This window comes from Artibeus jamaicensis, unplaced genomic scaffold (genome assembly GCF_021234435.1).
Source record: "Artibeus jamaicensis isolate MK-2021 breed Jamaican fruit bat unplaced genomic scaffold, CSHL_Jam_final contig_867, whole genome shotgun sequence".
NCBI lineage: Eukaryota > Metazoa > Chordata > Mammalia > Chiroptera > Phyllostomidae > Artibeus > Artibeus jamaicensis.
In genome coordinates, this window is record NW_026521995.1 from 7,636,450 (window position 1) to 7,659,753 (window position 23,304).

The 23,304-nt window shown below is 36.2% G+C and overlaps 1 protein-coding gene across 1 annotated transcript in view; it reads left to right on the forward strand.

Moving 5' to 3' along the window:
• YME1L1 (YME1 like 1 ATPase) overlaps positions 1-23,304 on the forward strand; it is a 69,157-nt gene that overhangs the window by 16,561 nt on the left and 29,292 nt on the right. Inside the window, exons 4-8 of the mRNA XM_037137947.2 lie at positions 1,519-1,617; positions 11,562-11,671; positions 12,974-13,124; positions 13,451-13,534; positions 16,035-16,117. Coding sequence (XP_036993842.1) covers positions 1,519-1,617; positions 11,562-11,671; positions 12,974-13,124; positions 13,451-13,534; positions 16,035-16,117 — 527 coding nt within the window. The remainder of the gene's footprint in view (positions 1-1,518; positions 1,618-11,561; positions 11,672-12,973; positions 13,125-13,450; positions 13,535-16,034; positions 16,118-23,304) is intronic.

The following is a 23,304-nucleotide window of genomic DNA, read 5'->3' on the forward strand; positions in this document are numbered from 1 at the left end:
AACTGAGAAATTAACATTTGATGCATTACTTTATTTTTTATTATATATATTTCTTATTTTAAACTATAGACTTCATTTAGATTTTACCAAATAAAAGATTAACTTCTCCAAATGAGTAGTTTTTCCACTAGGATCCATTTTTTATTCCAGGATATAATAGAACATACTATATATTTTGAATTCCAGGTAACATACTACTGATCTCTGATGATATATTGAAGGAACAGTCACAGTCCCTTTTATAGAATGTCTACATATTTTCTGGAGACTTTTAACAATCTGGAATTATAATAAGTGGACATTTTGTCGAAAGGGATATCAGGTTTATTAATTTCTTTTTGAATGATACTTAAGGAATGTTAGAGGTTTGTCAGAAATACCTGTTCTGTTATGACAGAAGACCAGACTTCAAATCAGTACAAGCTATAAAAAGAAAAGAAAAAAAGCCCAGGAACAAAAGAGTGAGCAAGTATGTTGAAGGTTTGATTGGAAACTGTGCTTTGTATAAACTTAATTCATTTGCTAATTCTGTGTGCGTGTGTGCGCGCGTGCGCTTTTAATTTATGTAAGTAAGGGCTGGAAGATAAATAATTCAGGAGTGAGAAAAAATGAAAATATTTTGAACTTGGGGCTTAGATGAAAAATCAGCTTCTATTTGCTTATCTTTTTTTGTGCTATCCTGTCTGCTACCTGAGAGAAGCCCTGAGACTTAGTGCTTAAGAGTGAGGGATAGAATAGGATCAGACTCAGTCCTGCCACTGACTGACTATGATATTTACTTAATTTTTCCAAGTTGTTGTTTTTCCACATCAGTGTGAGGAAATAATTATCTCACTTTATAGGACCAGATAAAACAATTTAAAGTACTTGGGGCCCATAGTAATTTTTCAGTAGAATAAAATCTTTATTGTTACCATGTTACTATTATTGTTTATTATCATTGGTATTGCTCTTCTAATCTGCATATTTACATTTCCTTATAAGGTCATTTCTCTTACTGCCAGCCATTTTCTAGGCTTAGGTAGGCAGAAGTATTAGAAAGGGGGTTCTGACTTCACTCTAAGTGTTCTCAGAAGAATTCCTGATTCCTAATTGGGATGTAGGATAGATGAGAACCATTGTTTTTGTTGTTTCTGTGTACCTTTTACAAACATGGATGTAAAGTTGGATGGGGCCTATTAGTCAAGAGTAAGAGTTATGAAGGAACACCAAAGTATTCATGGCTTATAGCTATGGAAGGAGCTTTCTTTGTTCCAAAGAACTGTGGAAGCTTTACGAGAGCAAGAAAGCAGTACCTCTGGTTTTACCACATTGTTCATTAGAGATTTTTAAATTATCTTTAGGAAATAATGATTCTTTATCTTTTTATACTCCTAACTAAAAGTAACTTTAGCTTAACGTATATGCCTTATTTACACATACAAGGCAAAACTCATTTTGTTTTTTTCTAATAATTGTTTTATTTGATTTTACATGGTTTGGCAATTAGAACATTTATTATTTTCATTTTCCCTCCAGGTTACATAGATGTACTTAGTACTTTGCGTTCCTCTTGCTTGTACAGGCGACATTCAAGAACTCTTAAAAGCATTTGTTCAGATCTTCAGTACTGGCCAGGTATGAAGCAACAACTTTATTTATTTTGGAAAAAAATAGGTATGTTTAATATATTTGATGTTTTTTTTTTCAAGGAAGAGAGAACCTCCCCTCCTCCCTCTCCACTAGCTATACCACCAGGCTGATTTGTTTTTCTTAATGATGCTAATGATTTTAAACATTCATTTGTAGCTCACAGTAAAACTTACAGAGTATTTGTTATTGATTAGTTTGGGTATGTAATTATTTATTCGAAAAATATAAAGTAGGAGCCAAATTTTAAATGGGAGCGACAGTGCCACAGTAAAGTATTTTAGGGTACTTTCCTACACCTGCTTCAAAATAATTAAATAAGCACATTTGTATATTTCCGTCATTTTCAAAATCCAATTGCAAGACAAAAAAAGTAGCAAAATGAGAAGTCAGGGCAAGAGAGAGTGATTTCATCAATGGATCAGAAATTTGAGGACTTTACATTAGTTATAAAGTGGATGGCATCAAATTGATAGCAAAATTGAATATATATTGATTCATATTCATTATGGTTATACGATAATATATCAGGCACTAGTGTTGGATTTTAGGTGACAGTGATAAATAAAAAAGACAGATGCTACCTGCCATTATGGAACTCCGATTAATATCAGAGGTGTGTACTATTTCCATTGGAACTTTGGAAAAACTCTGAAGTTTAAATCAATAATAGTGGGATCTGGGATGATTGATACAGTAAACAGTTGAAAGATTGCCACAAGTGGGTCAGTCACAGAGCTCCTACAGCTTTTAAATTTTTGGCTACAATTAGCAAAAACACCTTTGTTATATGGGAGAATGGGTGTGTGCATGCGAGTCAAGAGGAGTTTGTCTCTGAATCCTACTTGTCTGAGCCTTGATGCCAGAGAAGGAAGCAAGATGGGGGTATTCCAGCTTTACTTTTGGACTTGAGTCGTACACCGAAGGTATCCTGCTCACTGTGTTTTGTATTCCGAATACATTGACCATATCAGTGGATTAGCAAGACTTTCCACATATGAGGAAAACTTTTATTTTTTAATTTATTTTTATTTTATTTTTTAAAGATTTTGTTTGTTTGTTTGTTTATAGAGGGTAAGGGAGGAAGGAGGAAAGGGAGAGAAATACAAATGTGTGGTTGCCTCTCATGCAGCCCCTACTGGGGACCTGGTCTGCAACTCAGACATGTGCCCTGACATGGAATCGAACTGAGGACACTTTGGTTCACAGCCACACATAGAAGCTATAGAAGTCAGGGCTTGAGGAAAACTTTTAGCGTGAAAGAGGCATGAGGTTGAACAGAGACTGATAATCCTCTGAAGAAATTGGTAATGTGTAAGACAGAACTATACTTAAGGATGACATATTTTTATTGTTTTGTTTTTTTCCTTTTTATTGAATAAATTGGGGTGACACTGGTTAACAAAATTATACAGGTTTCAGGTTCAGGTGCACAATTCTACAGTGCATCATCTGTACACTGTAAGGATGCTATACTTTAAAATATTTATGGAATATAAAAACTAACCATGTATTTGGGTATAAAATATATCTTCATTTTTCAAAGCATTTATAGCTCAGAGATCAGGTTCTCTAATCATATAATAAAACAAGTCAAATAACAGAAAGAATAGGTAAAAAATATGGTAGATATTTTTCTATGTTTCCTGTGACCGAAGGGAAATCTCAGAACTGAAATTATAAACAATTAATAATGAACCATAATGAAAATCTGCATATCACAATGTTTGTGTTGAGCACTGGCTGGTGCAGCTCACTGTATTGAGCACTGGACTGTGAACCAAAGGGTCGCAGGTTTAATTCCCGCTTTAGGGCACATGCCAGGGTTATGGGCCAGGTCCCTAGTGGGGTGCACATGAGAGGCAACCAAACATTGATGTTTCTCTTTCTCTCTTTTTCCCTTCTACTTTCTCTAAAAAAATAAATAAATAAAAATCTTTAAAACATATATGTTAAAAAAAAAGTTAAAAAATGTTTGGGTTGCTGATACACTGATCCTCAGAGCATTGTATAATTTATTAGGAAATGAGGAAGATTGCACATAAATTAATTTTGAAAAAAATTTTTAAATGTGAAAAATTAATATGGATAAAACAAACATTAAATGAATATGACAGCAAGAACATTTTACTTAATTAAACCAAGAACAAATTTACTTTGAAAAAAATAAACTATTACAAACTTGATTAAGAAGCAATAAGGAAATACAAACAATATTAGAAGTGAAAAGTGGGACCTGCCACCGATAAAGAATATTAAAATATAAGAATGTTCAGAAAGAGAATGACATGCTGTATGATTTCACTCATATAGGAATCTTGAAAAACAAATCAACAAGGAAAGAATGTAAAAACTCATAGATCCAAAAAAACGTATTAGTGGTTACCAGAGAGAAAGAGGGTAGGGAGGTGGGCCAAAAGGGGTGAAGGGTGTTCATTGTATGGTGATGGATAGTAACTACATTTTGAGGGGTGGTCACTTTGTAGTATATACAGAAGTCAAATGATACAGTGCACCTGAGACACATGTAATAAAACTTTTAAAAATTACAAGGTACTTTGTGTAATTTTATATTACAAATAAAAATGTGTTGAAATGGGTAATTATCCAAGTTACAAATTAGCAAAATGGACTCAGTAAGAGATAAAATAGTAATCATAAAATTTGAAAGGTTATAGATTTTTCTTTTCTAAAGATTTTATATATTTACTTTTCAAGAGAGCAAGGGAGGGAGAAGGAGAAGGAGAGAAACATTGATGTATGGGAGATGCATCTCTCAGTTGCCTCTCACACACCCCCAGCTGGGGACCTGGCTTGCAACCCTGGCATGTGCCCTGACTGGGAACTGAGCTGGTGACCTTTGGTTCTCAATCCACTGAATCACACCAGCCAGCATAAAAGGTAATAGTTTTAAAGCATAATTCTTTTGTCCCAAAGGAAGTAGGCTCAGATGGATTTCTGGCTACATTTTTATAAAAGATTTTATTTATTTATTTTTAGACAGAGAAAATGGAGGGAGAAAGAGAGGGAACATCGGTGAGTGGTTGCTTTTCAGGCAACCCTACTAGGAACCTGGCTTACAACCTAGGGGTGTGCCCTGATTGGTAATCAAACTGGGAACACTTCAGTATGCAGGCTGGCACTCAATGCACTGAGCCACACCAGCCAGGGCTTATGGCTACATTTTGTTTTCTAGGATTAGGAAAATTTTTTTCAGTAAGGAAAAGGTAAAATAGGCTTCCCAGTTTGTTTCATAAAATGACTGATACTAGAATATTAGCAACAAAGAAGATAAAAAGGATCAATTTTGCTGATAGAAATTCTGCCTGGCTGGTGTAGCGCGTGGATTGAGTGCAGGCCTGTGAACCAGAGGATCGCTGTTCAATTCCCAGTCAGGGCACATGCCTGGGTTGCAGGCTGGTTCCCTGCAGGGCATCCATGATATGCAACCATACATTGATATTTCTCTCCCTCTCTCCTTCCCTTCCCCTCTGAAGATAAATAAATAAAATCTTTAAAAAAGAAAGAAAGAAAGAAAGAAATTCTACATATAGAAATTATAAATATTTCTGAAAAACTTTAGAATGTGTTAAGAATTAAAATAAAGGAGCACAAGAAAGAAGTATGTTTTCATGTTAATTGACTGCAGAAGAAAAGTAATGCTATTGCGGTCTGTGATTAAAAGGTGTGTGATACAGATTTCTGGCCAAGATGGAGGCATAGGTGGATACAGTTTAACTTCTTGCACAACTAAAAGGACAACAGATTTAAAAACAAAAAAATAGCTTCCTGCCAAAATGGAGGAATAGATAGACACACTGTACCTCTCGCACAACCCAAATAAGGACAACAGCAATTTAGAAACAAAATAACAATCAGAACTGACAGAAAATTGAACTGTGTGGAAATAGGACAACCGAGGAGTTAAAATAGGCACATTCATCCAGACTGGTAGGAGGGGCGGAGAGGGGTCGCAACACAAAAAGCAGTGGCACTGGGCACACAAGGCAGCAGCTGACCAACCCCGGGCATACAAGGGGTGGCTGACAGAACCCGGGCATGGAGTGGCAAAGGGCAGACCCAGTGAGGTGGCGATTTTCAAGCTGGGCATGGCGCACAAGGCAGCCAACGGACCAGGCGGTCCCACATTCGCATGCAGATAAACCAGGCAAAACTGGGGAGCAAGACAGATCACACAATCCAGAGTCCCAGTGCAGGAAAATAAGGCCTCAAAACACCAATTGAAAACACCTATGGGGGTTGAGGTGCCAGGAGAGACTCCCAGCCTCACAGAAAAGTTTGTTGGAGAGACCTACAGGGTCCTAGAACATACATGAACCCACCCACCTGAGAATCAGCACCAGAATGGCCCAGCTTGCTTGGGGGAAGGGTTAGAAGGGACTGAAATTTGACAGACAGCAGAGCAAGTGCCATTGTTCTCTTTTGGACCCCTCCCCCACATACAGCATAACAACCCAGTGATGGGGGTTGCCCCACTGTGGTGAATACCTAAGATTCTGCCTCTTACTGCGTAACAGGCATGTCAATACCAAAAAAAAAATTATTGTTATTATTATTTTTTTTTTTTTGGCCAAAATGAAAGAACAGATCAAAGCTCCAGAAAACACACAACTAAGTGATGAAGAAACAGCCAGCCTATCAAATGCATAGTTCAAAGCACTGGTGATCAGGATGCTCACAAAATTGGTTGAATTTAGATGAAAGAACGAAGGCTACACTAAGCGAAATCAAGGAAAATGCACAGGTAACCAATAGTGATGGGAAGGAAACTGGGACTCAAGTCAATCGAGTGGACCAGAAGGAAGAAAAAACCAAACAGAAAAGAATGAAGAAACAAGAATTCAAAAAAAATGAGAGTCTTAGAAACCTCCAGGACATCTTTAAATGTTCCAATGTCCGAATCATAGGGGTACCAGAAGGGGAAGAGGAAGAGCAACAAGTGGAAAATTTCCCCAGTCTGGCACAGGCAATAAACTTCCAGGAAGTCCAGGAGGCTCAAAAGAGTCCCAAAGAAAATAGACCCAAAGAGGAACTCATCAAGGGACATCATAATTACATTAGCCAAGATAAAAATGAAGGAGAGAATGCTGGAAGCAGCAAGAGATAACGAGACAGTCACCTACATAGGAGTTCCCATCAGACTGTCAGCTGATTTCTCAAAAGAGATCTTACAGGCAAGAAGGGGCTGGAAAGAAGTATTCCAAGTCATGAAAGGCAAGGACGTACATGCAAGATTACTCTATCCAGCAAAGCTTTCATTTAGAGTAGAAGGGCAAATAAAGTGCTTCTCAGATAAGGTCAAGTTAAAGGAGTTCATCATCGCCGAGCCCTTATTCTATGAAGTGTTAAAGGGACTTACATAAGAAAAAGAAGATAAAAAAATATGAACAGTAAAAGAACAGCAAACTCACAGTTATTAACTACCACCCCTAAAACGCAAAAACAAACTAAGCCAGCAACTAGAACAGGAACAGAACCACCGAAATGGAGGTCACATGGAGGGTTAGCAACAGGGGAGCGGGAGGAGGAGATAGGTAGATAAGGTAAGGTACAGAGAATAAGTAGCATAGATGGTAGGTAAAAATAGACAGGGAGGGCAAGAATAGTATGGGAAATGGAAAAGCTAAAGAACTTATGATACATGGACGTGAACTAAAGGCGGGGGGAGTGTGGGTGGGAGAAAGTGCAGGGTGGAGGGGAATGAAGAGGGGAAAATGGGACAGCTGTCATAGCATAATCAATAAAATATACTTTAAAAAACCAAAAAATTTTAAAAAATCGTAACTTCCAGAAAAAATCTAACTTTATGTAAGTGTGACAACCGAGGAGCGAGAGAAGAAATATTCATCCAGACCAGTAGGAGGGGCAGGCAGCTGGGGCAGAGAGGACTTGTGGCAAGGCAGTGGCTAGAAGACCAGTACAGGCAAGGTGGTGGCTTGAGGACTGGGCAAGTCAGCATCTCGTGGAGTGGGTGGTCCCACATTTGTGTGAAGTTAAACCAGGAGGACAACTGGGAAGCAAGAGAGACCGCGCAACCCAGGGTTCCAGTGTGGGGAAATAAACCTTCAAAACCTCTGATTGGAAAAAACTTGTGCAGGTTCAGGTGGTGGGAGAAACTCCCAGCCTTATAGGAGAGTTTGTTGGGGAGACACACTGGAGATCAAAACACTGGAGATCAGGTTGCTCAGAGAACTCATTGAGTTTGGCAAATGCATAAGGAAAGAAGTGAAGGCTACACTAAGTGAAATAAAGAAAAATCCAAGGGAACCAACAGTGAAGGGAAGGATGGAGGTGTTCAAATCAAGGATTTGGAACATGAGGAAATAAACAGTCAACCAGTAGGGAATGAAGAAGCAAGAATTTAAAGAATGAGAGAATAAGACAACTCTGGGACATCTCAAAAAGTGTTATCATCTGTATCATGGGGTGCCAGAAGGAGAAGAGGAAGAGCAATAAATTGAAAATTTAGTTCAAAAAATAACAAATGAAAACTTCCCTACTTTGGCAAAGGAATTAAGGCCAGGAAGCACAGAGAGTCCCAAAAAAGTTGGACAGAAAGAGGGGCACACTAAGACACATCACAATTAAAATGCTAGAAGTTAAAGAGATAACCTTAAAAGCAGCAAGGGAAAAGCAGATAGTTACTTACAAAGGAGTTCCCATAAGAGTATCAGCTGATATCTCAAAAGAAACTTTCCAGAACAGAAGGGACCGGGAGGAAGTATTCAAAGTGATGAAAAGCAAGGATCTATCTATAACAAAGATTAATCTACTATCAAAGCTATCATTTAGAATGGAGGGGCAGATAAAATGCTTCCTAGACAAGGTAAAGCTAAAGAGGAGTTCATCATCACCAAGACCTTGTTATATGAAATATTAAAGGGACTTATTTAAGAAAAAGATCAGAACTATGAACAGTAAAATGACAACAAACTCAAAACTGTCAATGGCCTAACCTAAAATATACAAAAACAGAAAAACTCAGTAAACAACTAGAACAAGAAGAGAATCATAAATATGGAGATTATATAGAGAATTATCAGCTGGAGGCGAAAGGGAGTAAATGTGGGAAAAGACACAGTGATTAAGAAGTATAATTGGCCCTGGCTGGTGTGGCTCAGTGAATTGAGTGCTGGCTTGTGAACCGAAGGGTTGTGGGTTCAATTCCCAATCTGGGCCATGTCCCCAGTTGGGGGTGTGTAAAAGGCAACTAATCCATGTATCTTTTACACATCGATGTTTCTCTCCTCTTTCTCCCTCCCTTTCCCTGTGTCTCATAATAAATAAATAAAATGAAAAGACATAATTGTTAGGTGCAAAATAGGAGCACATTAAGAATAGTATAGGAAATGGAGAAGCCCAAGAACCTATATGCATGACCCATGGACATGAACTGGGGGGGGGGGGATTGCTGGAAGGAAGGGGGTCTCAGGTGGAGGGGGGCAAAGGGGAAAAAACGTGGGACAACTGTAATAGCATAATCAATGAAATATACTTGAAAAAATTAATTTCTTTAGGATATCAATTAAGAACAAGATGTTTAGTGTCCTGTTTTTGTGCAGCATTGATTCGGAGGTTCTGTGCAGTGTAATTGAAAAGAAAAAGAAGGAATTTATGTATAAGTTAGCAGAAGGGGGAGAATTATAATTAGCAATGATATGATTATTTACCATAAAATTTCAAGAAAATCAACTGAAAGGCTACTGAAATAGTAATATTTTATTACATTGGTACCATATGAGATAAATGCATAAAAATCAGTAGCTTTCTTTCTCCTGGCCGGTGTAGCTCAGTGGATTGAGCACAGGCCTGCGAACCAGAGGATCGCTGTTCGATTCCCAGTCAGGGCACATGCCTGGGTTGCGGGCCAGTTCCCAGCAGGGGACCCACGAGAGGCAACCATACATTGATATTTCTCTCCCCGTCTCCTCCCCTTCCCCTCTAAAAATAAATAAATAAAATATTTTTTAAAAATCAGTAGCTTTCTTTAATTCTAGCAAAAGGTTTTATGTACAGTTTCTCCAAAACCCACTTAATATTTTATTCTTACACATGCAACATAATGTATATGCACATACGTATATACATAGAAAAGTCCACTGAAGGAAATAAAAGATGAGCTGAGTAAAATAAAAAGAAAAGTATCATAATTCTTTTTGGAAGGACTTAGTGTTATAACTGTATCAATATACACCCAAATTTATCAATTTAGTACAATTTCAATAAAATCCTAAAGACTTGTTATGAAAATCAAGAAGTGGATTTTAAACTTTGATATATATTATAAAAATTACTTTCTTTTCTTACATTAAAAGAGAAGTTCCAAATAGGTAAAGGTCTGAAGAGAAAAAAATATAAAGTATCAGATGAAGTCAGTAGACCACCTTTAAAATCATAGTTTGTGGATGGGACTCTAATCAAAATACAGTGCAGAAAACTACAAATTAAGAGAGCTGCATCAATTTTATAAATTACTGTATCACTTAATTGAAAGAGAAAGACATTAAATGTTTAAAATATATGTAACTAAAGTTAGTATACATGACGCCCATATTCTATAATTGAACATGTCTGTAAATGAATAGTCAGTTCACTAAAGGATAAAAACATTCAACAAAAATAAAAATATTTTTCAAAGCTCTCTATTCTCAATTCTAACCCAAAATGCAGATTAAAACAAGGTACTTCTTTTTGTGCATCAGATTAGTACAAATTAATAAGATTTATATTATCCATTGATGCAAAGGCTATGGAGAAAAGGATCATCATATTCATTGGTAGGCATATAAATGGATAATAATGTTATAGACAGGAATTCCTTAGTGTTAAATCTTGTAAACCTTACAGTTTCACTTTTAGGAATTTAGTCTATCTATACTGAAAGATCATATATACAAGAAAAAAAATAAGAAACTGCCTTTTTGGTGTGGCTCAGTGGATTGAGTGCCAGCCTGTGAACCGAAGAGTCACCAGTTCGATTCCCAGTCAAGGCACATGCCTGGGTTGCCAGTCGGGTCTCCGGTGGGGGGCCCGTGCGTAAGATGTAACCACACATTGATGTTTCTCTTCCTTACTCCCTTCCCCTGTGTAAAAATAAATGAATAAAATCTTTAAAAAAAAAGAGAGACAGAGATAGGAAACAGCTAATGTTGGGAGTAGGGAAATGGTTGAATAAATTGGTATGCTTAGATAAAAATTGGAAAGGTAAACAGCCAGTAAATCAAATGTACTATCTGACCTATCTCGACAAATGTCCATAATATAGTAAATTAAAAAAAGACAATTGCAGAAAGCTACATACTATTTTTATAGAGAAGATGTGTTTAAGTACATAGAAGTATAGTTATGGAATTACTAACTTAGAGATTACTTACAGGAAATAGGAGTGGGATTTGAGAAATTAGGGAACAATTACTTATTTGATACTCATATATATTTTTTTTACTATGAATTTGCTTTGCACAATTTATTTATTTCAAAGATTTTACTTATTTATTTTTAGAGAGAGGGGAAGGGAAGGAAAGAGTTAGAGAAACATCAGTGTGTGCCTACCTCTCACATGGCCCCTACTGGGAACCTGGCCTGCATCCTAGGCATGTGCCTGACCGGGAATCGAAGCAGCGGCCCTTTGGTTCACAGTCCGCACTCAATCCACTGAGATACACCAGCCAGGGCACCATCTATGGGGTTTTTTAAAAACATTTTTAAATTATCAAAAGAAGTAAAGTTAATTATGTAGATTAAGTTTATTTTAATGACAATGTGTTGAAGTGTCAGGGAAAGAACTGTGTTAAAAAACAAGACAGAAACCTAGGATGTACAGATAGGTTGTCAGCGTTTTGAATCTTAGGCATTATTCTTTCCTTGTAAAAATTCACAGTGAGAAGTAAATGTGATATTGTTTCATTTAGTTTTTATACAGTCTCGGGGTTTTAAAACGTTAAAATCAAGGACACGACGCCTACAGTCCACCTCTGAAAGATTAGCAGAAACACAGTATATAGCACCATCATTTGTGAAGGTAATTAGACCTTTTTTTTGCCTTTCAGTATCTGTTTTGTTGTTTTTTTTGTAGTCTGATTGATTCTCCCCCTTTCTTTTTTTTTTTTTTTTTTTTTTTACTTACAGGAAAGGATGAATAACCCATGTAATCATAACTACAACTCTTCTGGGTGCAAAACCTGTCTCTCCATTGGCTTATTAGAAATATTCCCTCTGTTTTTTCTTCCTACCAACCTACACCTGCTTAGAAGTGGCATTCACTCAAACTAGAAGCCTGCTGAACAACTTTGATTTGCCCAGCTTCTCTTTACTCCTACATCCATTAATCACTAACTCCTGTTGATCACTAAAATCCTATTGATCCAGCCTCTTAAATATTTCTTAAATCTCTCTTTTTATTCCCACCTAGTTCTATTGCATAGACAGACTATTAGAGTGATCTAGGCAAGAAATGGTTATAGACACTCATGTAATCTCTATGCCTTTTAATTTCAATTTAGCCTCCAGACTGCTACTCACCTGTCTCTAAAATGCATTACATGGAATAATTGTATTCCTCTGCTTTATTGTCACCTGCCATGGTATGCAGAGGATGTTATCATGTGTCCTCTGCCTACCATTTTTCTGTTTGCATCTCTCATTGTGTAGCCCCGTCTGTACCCCTTCCCTTCCTCTCGTGGCATCTTAAAGTTCTGTGATAGAAGATTGCTTATAGTTCTTCACCACTAAAGGCTGTTTCAGGCTTTTGTCAATGTTTATGCTGATTGTGCTCTGTGGCTAAGATGTCCCATCTCTGGAAGGCCTTCCTTGACTTTCTTAGGTATTAGGTAGCATTTACTCTATCACCATACCTTGTACTTATAATATAATATCAAAACTTTATTTATGTACCTCTCCTCAGTAGATGGAAAACATTCAGATCATTGTTCATACGTCTTTGCATCTTCAGAATCTACACAGTGCCAGCTGCATGAAATGTGCTCAGTAAACATTTAATATACTAATGAAGTTTTCCTGTAGTACAGTTAAAGGAGTGTAAACATCAAGCCCTTAGAACCCTAAGTTGACCTGTTTTCATTACAGTGTTCTTACAGAATTTCTTTATAGTAATTGATTGATATGGTTATTGGATCCAGTGTTGATTTTCTATCCATTGATTAAGTAATGCATTATTGAGTTCTAATAACATTTGTCACATTGACAGTAAAATTAAAAATTCTAGAATTTCAGTGAATTTTGTGTGTGTAAGTGGTCAGAATGTTTCTGGTGGGTGTTATTGCCTGTACAGTCAATCAGTACCGTTGTGTTGTTTGTTATTTAGGGATTTCTTTTGCGAGACAGGGGATCAGATGTTGAGACTTTGGACAAACTCATGAAAACAAAAAACATACCTGAAGCTCATCAAGATGCATTTAAAACTGGTTTTGCAGAGGGTTTTCTGAAAGCTCAAGCACTAACACAAAAAACCAATGGTAAGCTAATTTGACATTCATGTTTGAAGATAATATCTTAAAGTCATAGTCCTACCTTCAAATTATTATGCATAACTTTTCTATTTGTTATCCATCTTTCCTTTGGTTATATTCTATTATATTTATAACTGAACCTGTATAGAAATGGAAATAACTCCTTGGCAGGATGCTGAAAGTATATCATGGCAATTATGCAAAAGAACACCAGGTTCTAAAATTGCATATGATGAAATACGATTCCATCAGTAACCTAATGTTTACATTTCATTGAACTGTCATTTCTCATTGATATCATCTGATTGAAGACTTTTTCTTTTTTCCACCAGATTCTCTAAGGCGAACTCGTCTGATTCTCTTTGTTCTGCTGCTGTTTGGCATTTACGGACTCTTAAAAAACCCATTTTTATCTGGTAAAGGCTCTTGTAATGTACCCGACATTACTTTAATTAAAAAAGATCTTTTACGTTCTCATTTCTTTTTCATAGTCTAGTTAAGACTTAGAGAAAAAAACATCATAAAACATGTTTATAGTCTAGGATCTAGGCCTTTCATTTGTAATTCAAGACTTTTCAGATTGGTTCACTTTGAGGGTTTTTTTTTTTTTGCATTAAAGTAGAAAAGTTTTAATCTCTTATAATTGTGTACTATCTGCCATGTCAGAGGACTTGTTATATTTACATTGTTCTGCGGATTATAAGAAAAGTTTCTTTAGGCACTGTAAAAATTTAAGTTTAACCCATTTTGAGAAAATAACATTTTTGTGAAAGTTCCATGGATTGTGTTAGAGTGAAAATGTTATTTCATCTTCTAGTAGTGGTTGGTTTTCTAGATTTTTAGAAAATAATACCTGTCCAATTATTAAATTAAAAAACCATTTAGCAGAATTTTATAATAGCACAAAGTGACACAGATTCTATTTTAAAGACAAATTGATAAATTAACTTTATTTAAAGATTGATGTCCTGTACTTCTTCAGTTTGCCAGTCTAAAGTGAAGTAGTAATGTGAGGTTTAAGTGGTTCTGATTGCCCTTTCAACTGCCATTTAGTTTTTACCCCGTGTTCTCTTCTCTTTGTGATCATTTTGAGAGGAAACAGCTAAGGTACAATTAAGAACATCAATTTACTTGGGTCAGGACTTCCCAGAACTTACATACAGCCCAAGATAGTTAAAAAATTTTTTCGTAGCATGAAACCTAAGATGAGGGTTTTTTGGTTTTGTTTTTATATTTTATTTATTTTTAGAGAGAGAGGAAGGGAAGGAGAAAGAGTGGGAGACAAACAGCAATGTGTGGTTGCCTCTCATGTGTCCCCTATGGGGACCTGGCCTGTAGCCCAGGCATGTGCCCTGACTGGGAATCAAACCAGCGACCCTTTGCTTCACAGGCCCATGCTCAATCCACTGAGCTACACCAGCCAGGGCCTAAGATGAGGTTTTAACATACAGGAATAGTTCTTATATCTAGATTCACCATCTCTTGTTTCCTTCTGTTTTCAAAAAAGAACCAGCATAGGGGTGATAGAGTAATATTGGTTGGTTGGTAGAGGGGATGGCACGCGCTCTGATTATTCTTTTGTTTCTTGCTTGATGTCTTATATTAAGCAAAATATATATTACAGTATGACAATCACTGCCTTTGGGAAATTACTGTAGTTTTTCTTATTAGGTCCAAGTGTTCCTGCTGCAAATTTATATGGATTATTTGTTAAGTCTATCTGCCTACATCTTTAAACAAGTAATTTAGTGGGCTAAAGCAATTAATGTCTGTTCTAGAATTACTGTTTTAAATTGCTCTTCCAACTTGTATGTTCTTTTTTCCTTAATCATCACCAAGGATGTGTTTATTAATTGTAGAGAGGGAGGAAGGGAGAGACAGAGAAACATTGATGCGAACATTGATGTGAAAGAGAAGCATCAGTTGCTTGCCTCCTCTATGCACCCCAACCAGAGATCTAACAGTCTAGGTATGTGCCCTGACCAGGAATTGAACCTGCAACCTTTTGGTGTATGGGACAGTGCTCCAACCAACTGAGCCACCTGGCCAGGACCTGACTTGTGTCTTTTGATATGTTAAGTGTTTCTTGTTAACTCTATATTTTTGCCTACTCATTTTTGGCTTTTATATTTCAATCTGTTTTAAAGACCATATATTTTACTTATTCTGAGGAAATTAGAAATTCATCAGTTTACTCATTTATACTCATTTATTCATCATTTACTCATTTATAGCTCTAGTATGGTAGTTTACTTGAGGGGGACAGATTTAAGAAAGCTTTTTATTCCCTGTAGTTGATTTATTTGTTCCTTGTAATTGATCTCAAATATTTTACTGTCCTACCAAACTTTTTCTGTCTTTCTTATACTTAATGACGTAAGTACTCATAAATCATCTAAGGGCAAATAATAATAGTTGTCAGAGGAAGAAGTTCATTTGAAAACTGGAAGTGTTGACCTTTTTCTTTTAATATCAGTGTCAGTTTTGTGTGCTAGGATAAGGGAAAATACTTGGGAGAATAGCTGCCTGACCAGTGTGTCAGGGTAACTAAAGGTGATTGTTAAAATACAAACTGTGCAGGGCCCTTTTCCTGTATGTGCAGGGCTCTGTCCCGAAAATCTGTGTTAACACATTCCTCAAGCGATTTATAAACACACTGGACTCTGAGAACCATTGGTTTAACATTTCTGTTAGTAGTTGTTACAAGAAGAGGAATATGATTCTTAGTTTTAATTGGAAAAATATGAAGATGTCATTTATTCCTTGAATGTGGTCTAGAAATCCAGAAGACCTAGTTTCTGTCTCTCACTCTGATTTAATGTATGTGAAGTTATGTGGGCTTTCTTGCATCTGAAAAAAGAAGGTGGTTGGAGTTTTATTGATCTGTTTAATTTATAAACATTTTCTTTCCTTTAGTCCGCTTCCGGACAACAACGGGGCTTGATTCTGCAGTAGATCCTGTCCAGATGAAAAATGTCACCTTCGAGCACGTTAAAGGAGTAAGTTAAACAGTTTCTCTTGACCTCTTCAAACATTGACTGTGTAAGGTCAACATATGATTCTAAAGGTGTGGTTAATAGAAAATATATGTATTGGTCTTTTCCACCATTTCCTGGTACAGACCTCCTAAAACTCAAAATCTCCTAAATAATGGGAGTACTAGGAGCATCTTTTGTTCAACTGTTTGGTCTTTGACCACTATTCTTGACACAGAGCTTTTAAATCCCTTGGAATTTCCTAGGTGATACAGAGTATGTTCTGTTCTAATTAGGTGTCTGTTGATGGGCTTCTGGATAGCTACAGGTTGGTGACTGGTTACTAGAAAGACCAAACCTTCATTAGAAGCTTGAAACTTTCTCCCTACCTCACATTCTCTAGAAGAGAAAGGGACTGGAAATGGGGTTAATGAATGTACTTATATGATGATGCCTCCATAAAAACTGTACTAGTCAGGGTTCGGGAAGCTTCCACATAAACATGTGGTAGTGCTGAGAGAGTAGCGTATCTGTAGAGGGCACGGAGGCTCTTACTGATCTTTGTAACTTCAGTATCTGTAACATCTGTATCTTAAGTAAGTAAAATGGATGAATGCTAGTTTATAGCCAAGTTAATGAAATTATCATTTTGACATATTTAATACTGTCTCCTAAGTTACAGTCCCTGTTTTAGGTACTGGGATAGAAGAACTAAAAAAAGTTTCTGCCCCCATGGAGTTTTTATTCTAACAGGAGTTAGACAAGGATGTGGTATATAAAGAAATAATAGAGTATGTTAAGTAATAAAAGATTACGGTTGAAAAATAGGATGTAAAGAGGATTGGGAGTTCTGAGATAAAGGGAGTTCACAATTTTATTATTTAAAAAATTTGTATTTTTTAAATTACAGTTTACAATATCATTTTATATTATCTGGTATTAGTTTCAGGTATACAGTATAATGGTTAGACCATCATATACTTTACAAAGCGTTCCGCCTGATGTTCCCAACACCCACCTGGTACCATACATAGTTATTAAAATATTTTTGACTGTATTCTCTGTGCTCTACTGTATATCCTCATGAATATTTTAACTACCAATTTGTACTTAATCCTTCCACTTTTTTCACCCACTCAGCCTCTCTCCCCTCTGTTATCTGTCAGTCTGTTCTTTGTAACTATGACTCTCTATCAACTTTATTTGTTCTTTAGATTCCACAAGTAAGTAAAATCATACAGTATTTATCTTTCTCTAACTCATTTCACTTAGCATAGTTCCCTCTATATCCATCCATGCAGTTGCAAATTCTAAGACTTCATTCTTTTTTTATGGCTGAGAAATATTCCATTCTGTATATGTACTAACTTTTTTATCCAGTCACCTATTTTAGTTTGCTTCCATGTCTTGGCTATTGTAAATAATGCAGCAGTAAACATAGGGGTATATATGTTTTTTCAAATTAGTGTTTTGGATTTCATTGGATATACATCCAGAAGTAGAATCACTAGGTGATAAGGCAGTTCCATTTTTAATTTTTTGAGGAAACTTTATACTGTTTTTGTAGTGGCTGCACCAACTGCATTTTCACCAACAGTGCACTAGGGTTCCATTTTCTCCACATTCTCTCAGTTGTTTGTTGTTCGTTGATTTATTGATGATAGCCATTCTGACAGGTGTGAGGTGATAAGTCACTGTGGTTTAATATGCATTTCTCTAATGATAAGTGATGTGGAGCATCTTTTTGTATATCTATTGGCCATCTGTATGTTGTCTTTGGAGAAGTGTCTATTCAGATCCTCTGCCCATTTTTTAAATTGGATTGTTGCATTTTTGATGTTGACATATGAGTGCTTTATAAATTTTGAATATTAACCCCTTTTCAGATATATCAGTGAATATGTTCTTCCATTCAATAGATTGTCTTTGTGTTTTGTTGATGGTTTTCTTTATACAAAAACTTTAGTTTAATGTAATCCCCATTTGTTTTTTCTTTTGTTTCCCTTGCCTGAGGAGATATATCAGAAAAAACATTACTGTGAGAAATGTCAGAAATTTTAGTGCCTATTTTTCTTCTAAGAGTGTTATGGCTTAAAATCTTTAAGTCTTTAATTTATTTTAAGTTTATTCTTATATGTGGTGTAAGAAGGTGGTCAAATTTTTTTCTTTTTAAATGTATCCATTTTCCCAGTATCATTTATTGAACAGGATGTCTTTACACCCTTGTATGTTCTAGCCTCCTTTGTCAAATATTAATCTCCCATCTAGGTGTGGGTTTATTTCTGGGCTCTCTATTCTATTTCGTTGATCTGTGTGTCTGTGTTCATGCCATTACCATACCGTCTTGATTACTATAGCTTTGTAGTATAGTTTGATATCAGATAGTGTGATACCTGCAACTTTGCTCTTAAGTTTGCTGTGGCTATTCAGGCTTTTTGTTCTGGTTCTATAAAACTTTTTGGAATATTTGTTCTAGTTCTGTGAACATGTCATTGGTATTTTGGTAGGAATTGTGTGGAGGCTATAGATTGCTTTGGGTATTATGGACATTTTATTGATGTTAATTCTTTCTATTCATGACCCTGGTATATGCTTCAGTTTATTTTTCTCTTCTTCAGTTTCTTTCTTTAGTATCTTATAATTTTCCAAATAACAGGCTTTTACATCCTTGGTTAAATTTATTTCTAGGTATTTTAATTGCAGTTATAAGTAGGATTGTTTCTTAGGTTTTCATTTTCATAGTTAATTCTTGGTTTATAAAAATGCAGCTGATTTCTAAATACTAATTTTGTTTTCTGCTACTTTACTGGATTCATTTATCAGTTCTAATTCTTTTTTGTGGAATCTTTAGGGTTCTTTATATACATTATTATGTTACTTGCAAATGACAGTTATATTTCTTCCTTTCCAGTTTGGACGTCTTTTATTTCTTCTTGTGTGTTTGCTGTGGCTAGAACTTACAGTACTATTTAGAATAGTAGTGGTGAAAGTGGATGTCCCTGTCTTGTTCCTGATCTTAAGGGAAATATTTTCAGTTTTTTCCCATTGAGTGTATGATGGTAGTTGTGGATTTGTCATACAAGGCCTGTCCAGAAGGATTCAAGCCATGTAATATGAAAAAAGACATTTATTGAAAAGGATACAAGAAACGTTGTACATAGGACAATGACACCTCAGTCCCCTTCAAAGTAGGCAGCTTGGGACCTCACACAGTTCTCCTGTCACCATCATCTGCCCTGTCCCATTTTCCTGAATCTCATTGATGGTCTGAAATCTCTTCCCTTTTGAAGGTGGTTTTAGTTTTGGGAAGAGTCGGAAGTTGCAGGGCACCAAATCTGGGCTGCAGGGGGCTGAGTCACCTGGGTGATTTGATGTCTCGCAAAAAACTCTGCACCAGACATGATGCATGAGCAGGTGCATTGTCACGATAAAGCTGCCAATCACCAGTTGCCTACAGCCACAGCCTTCTGAATTATCTGAATGGTTTCTGCAGAGAAATATTGAAGCTTAACACAAAATTTGAGGCAGATTCGTTTCTCTAACTGCTCAGTTATTTTGAGTGTGATGGCCACATAGTACACATGCTCACTCAACAGCATCAACTGCAACAAGTACAGTGAAGCCATCGTTGTTAATGCATGTGCATTCCAGTCTACTCTCCTTGGCTGCCAGGTTACGTTGATGTCACACAAACTGTTCTTGTTTCATATAACAATGGCTGCACTTTTTCTGGACAGAACTTGTATATTGTCTATATCATACTGAGGTACATTACCTCCATTCCCACTTTGTCTAGAGTTTTTATTATGAAAGAGTACTGGTTTTTATTAAATGCTTTTTCTGCATCTGTTGATATAATCATATAATTTTTGCTTATGTGATGTATCACATTAATTGATTTTCAGGTATGGTACTAACCTTGCATCCCAGGAATAAATCTCACTTGATCATGGTGTATTATTTTTTTTATGTGTTGCTGGATTAACTTTGCTAATATGTTGTTGAGGATTTTTGCATCTGTGTTCATCAGGAATATTGGCCTATAATTTTCTTTCTTTGTCGTGTCTTAATTTGGTTTTCGAATCAATAATGTTAGTTTCATGAAATGGTTTGAGAGTCTTCCCTCCCGAATTTTTAAGAAATGTTTGAAGAGGGATAGGCACTAGTTCTTTGAATGTTTAATAAATTTCACATGTGAAGCCATATGCCCACAATTTTGGTTTGTTGAGTGTTTCCCCTGCCACAATTCAGTACATGGCTTTTATTGCATCTTTAAAATACTGCAGATAAACCCAAAGAATCTTTTAGCATCTTGCTCTTTCTATAGTTAGACCACTTAGATCTCATTCATCAGCCTGTTGAGCTGTTCCTTTTTCAAAACTAGATACCATTCATTAAATTTTCTGATACCCTTGTTTTTAACTCTTGTGACTTTCTGAATCAAAACACCTGGATTTTATACAAGCTTGATGTGGTTTTATTGAATAATTAACTTTTTTTCTGGGCTTGTGATAGTGAACAAGCAACATGTACCTTCCTCCAAATCTTGCAGATCTTACTTTGTTTATGAAATTTCTGATCTCAACAAGAGAGCCATTCTCCTGAATTACTATGTTGATGGGGAAGTGAGCACACGGAGACTTCGTTTGTAATGGAAGCCATTGTATCACTTTGTTCATGTTCTGTACATCTACATGACTACAGATGGTGCCAGTGGTGGCCAGTTGATTTCTGTTTCCCCACCATTTGTCAACCTGGAGCTTTTTTTTTTGTAAGATTTTATTTATTTATCTTTAGAGGGGAAGGGAAGGAGAGAGGGAGAGAAATACCAATGTACGGTTGCCTCTCGTGGGTCCCCTGCTGGGAACTGGTCTGCAGCCCAGGCATGTGCCCTGACTGGGAATAGAACCGCAGTCCTTTGGTTGGCAGGCTCGCACTCAATCCACTGAGCTACACCAGCCAGGGCTGGAGCTTCTTTTTTACTTTCCAAGGAGAGTGAGTCCTACATTGATGTGATTGAAGTTCCTCCACAGGGGGCTCTTGGGCCTTCACAAAAACTGTATGCTCCTTTAAAGGGATTTTGACATGTTCTGGAATGTTCTGACAGTCTGATTGCTAAAATGGTCTTTATCCTTGCAGTAGATGTGGCAAAAAGAGTGTTGGGAGTTTTTTGATAACTGCCTTGATTTCATTGGTTTAATTGGTCTGTTCAGATTTTCTGATCCCTCTTTACTTATTCTTGGGAGCATGTATTTTTCTAGAAATTTAATCTGTTCTGAATTGTCCAGTGTGTTAGCATATAATTTTTTGTAGCATTTTCTTATTATATTCCTTTTTATTTCTATAGTGTCAGTTACTTCTGTTTTATTTAAATTTTTTTCTTTCTTTAAAACAGTATTTTATTTATTTATTTTTAGAGAGGGGAAGGAAGGGAGAAAGAGAAGGAGAGAAACACAAGTGTGTGGCTGCATCTCACATGCCCTCACAGGACCTGGCCTGCAATCCAAGCATATGCCCTATACTGGGAATTGAACTGGCAACCCTTTGGTTCACAGGCCAGCAGTGCTCAATCCAGAGCCACACCAGATAGGGCTCATTTTTTATTTTATTTATTTGCAGCCTCTCTTTTTCTTGAGGAGTCTAGTAAACAGTTTATCAATCTTATTTACCTTTTTAAAGAACTGGCTTTTGGTTTCATTGTGTGTGTGTGTGTGTGTGTGTTTTAGATTCTATTTCACTTATTTTCACTCTGATCTTAACTTTTTTCTTCCTTCTACTTTGGGCTTTTCCGGTTGTCCTTTTTCTGATTGGTTTAGGTATAAGGTTAGATTGCTAATATGAGATTTTCCTTGTTTCCTGAGGTAGGCCTGTAATGCTATGAATTTCCCTCTTAGAACTGCTTTTGCTATATCCCATAGATTATGGATTGTCACTTTTTCATTTTCATTTGTCTCAAGGTACCTTTTGATTTCTTTCTTAATCTCATTGTTAACCTATTCATTGTTTAGGAACATGGTATTTAGCACTGTGTGTTTTTCAGTTTGTTTTTTCTGTATTCGATTTCTAGTTTCCTACTATGAGGGTTAAAGAAGATGCTTAAAATTATTCCAAGATTTATTGGAGTCTTAGATTTATTGAGTCTTCTTTTACAGCTTAATGCATAGTCTCTCCTGGAAATTGTTCTATGTGCACTTGAAAAAATTGTATATTCTGCCATTTTAGGGTGTAATGCCCTGAAAATATTAATTCAATCCATTTGGTCTAATGAGTCATTGTTTCCTTACTGATTTTTTTTTTTTGGCCTGGTAAATCTGTCTTTTGATGTCAGTGGAGCATTAAAGTCCCCTAAATGACTGTTTTACTGTTGATCTCTCCCTTTATGTCTATCAATATTTGCTTCTTAAATTTAGGTGCTTTTATGTTGGGTGCATGGATTTTTATAAGGGTTATTTGGAACTCCTATGATGGTGCATGCGTTTTTAAAAGGGTTATTTACTCTTAATGGTTTTTTTTTTTTAAATCATTAGTGATGACCATCTGTGTCTCTTGCTATAGCCTTTGTTTTAAAGTCTATTTTGTCTCATTGGCTTTGTTGTTTGTTTTCATTTTCATGAAATATCTTTTTCTATCCATTTACTTTTTGTCTGTGTGTGTCTTTTGTTCAGGGGTGGTTCTCTTGTAGGTGGCATATATAAATTTTGTTATCTTGAACACCTTCAGCTTTTTTTTGAAAAACTATTTCTTACTCAGTTTTAAATGATATCCTTGCTGGGTGGGGTAATCTTGTTTGTAGGTCTTTGCTTTGCATCACTTTGAATATTTTGTGCCATTCCTCTGGCCTGTAGTGTTTCTGTTGAAAAATCAGCTGCCAGACTTATGGGAGCTCCTTTGTATATAACTAACGATTTTCTCTTGATACTTTTAAGATTATCTCCTTATCTTTAACCTTTGCCATTTTAATTATGAAGTGTCTTGGCTTGGGCCTCTTTGGGTTCATCTTGTTTGGGACTCTGTGCTTCTTGGACTTGTAAACTTTTTTCTAAGTAGGTTAGGATAGTTTTCAGTGATTATTTCTTCAAATAGTTTTTCAATTCCTTGCTCCCTGTCTTCTTCTGGTACTTCTATGGTGTGGATATTGTTAGGCCTGATGGCCCTAGACAATTCTTAGTTGTTTTTTGTTGTTATTGTTTGTTTGTTTTAGCAGTAGTCAC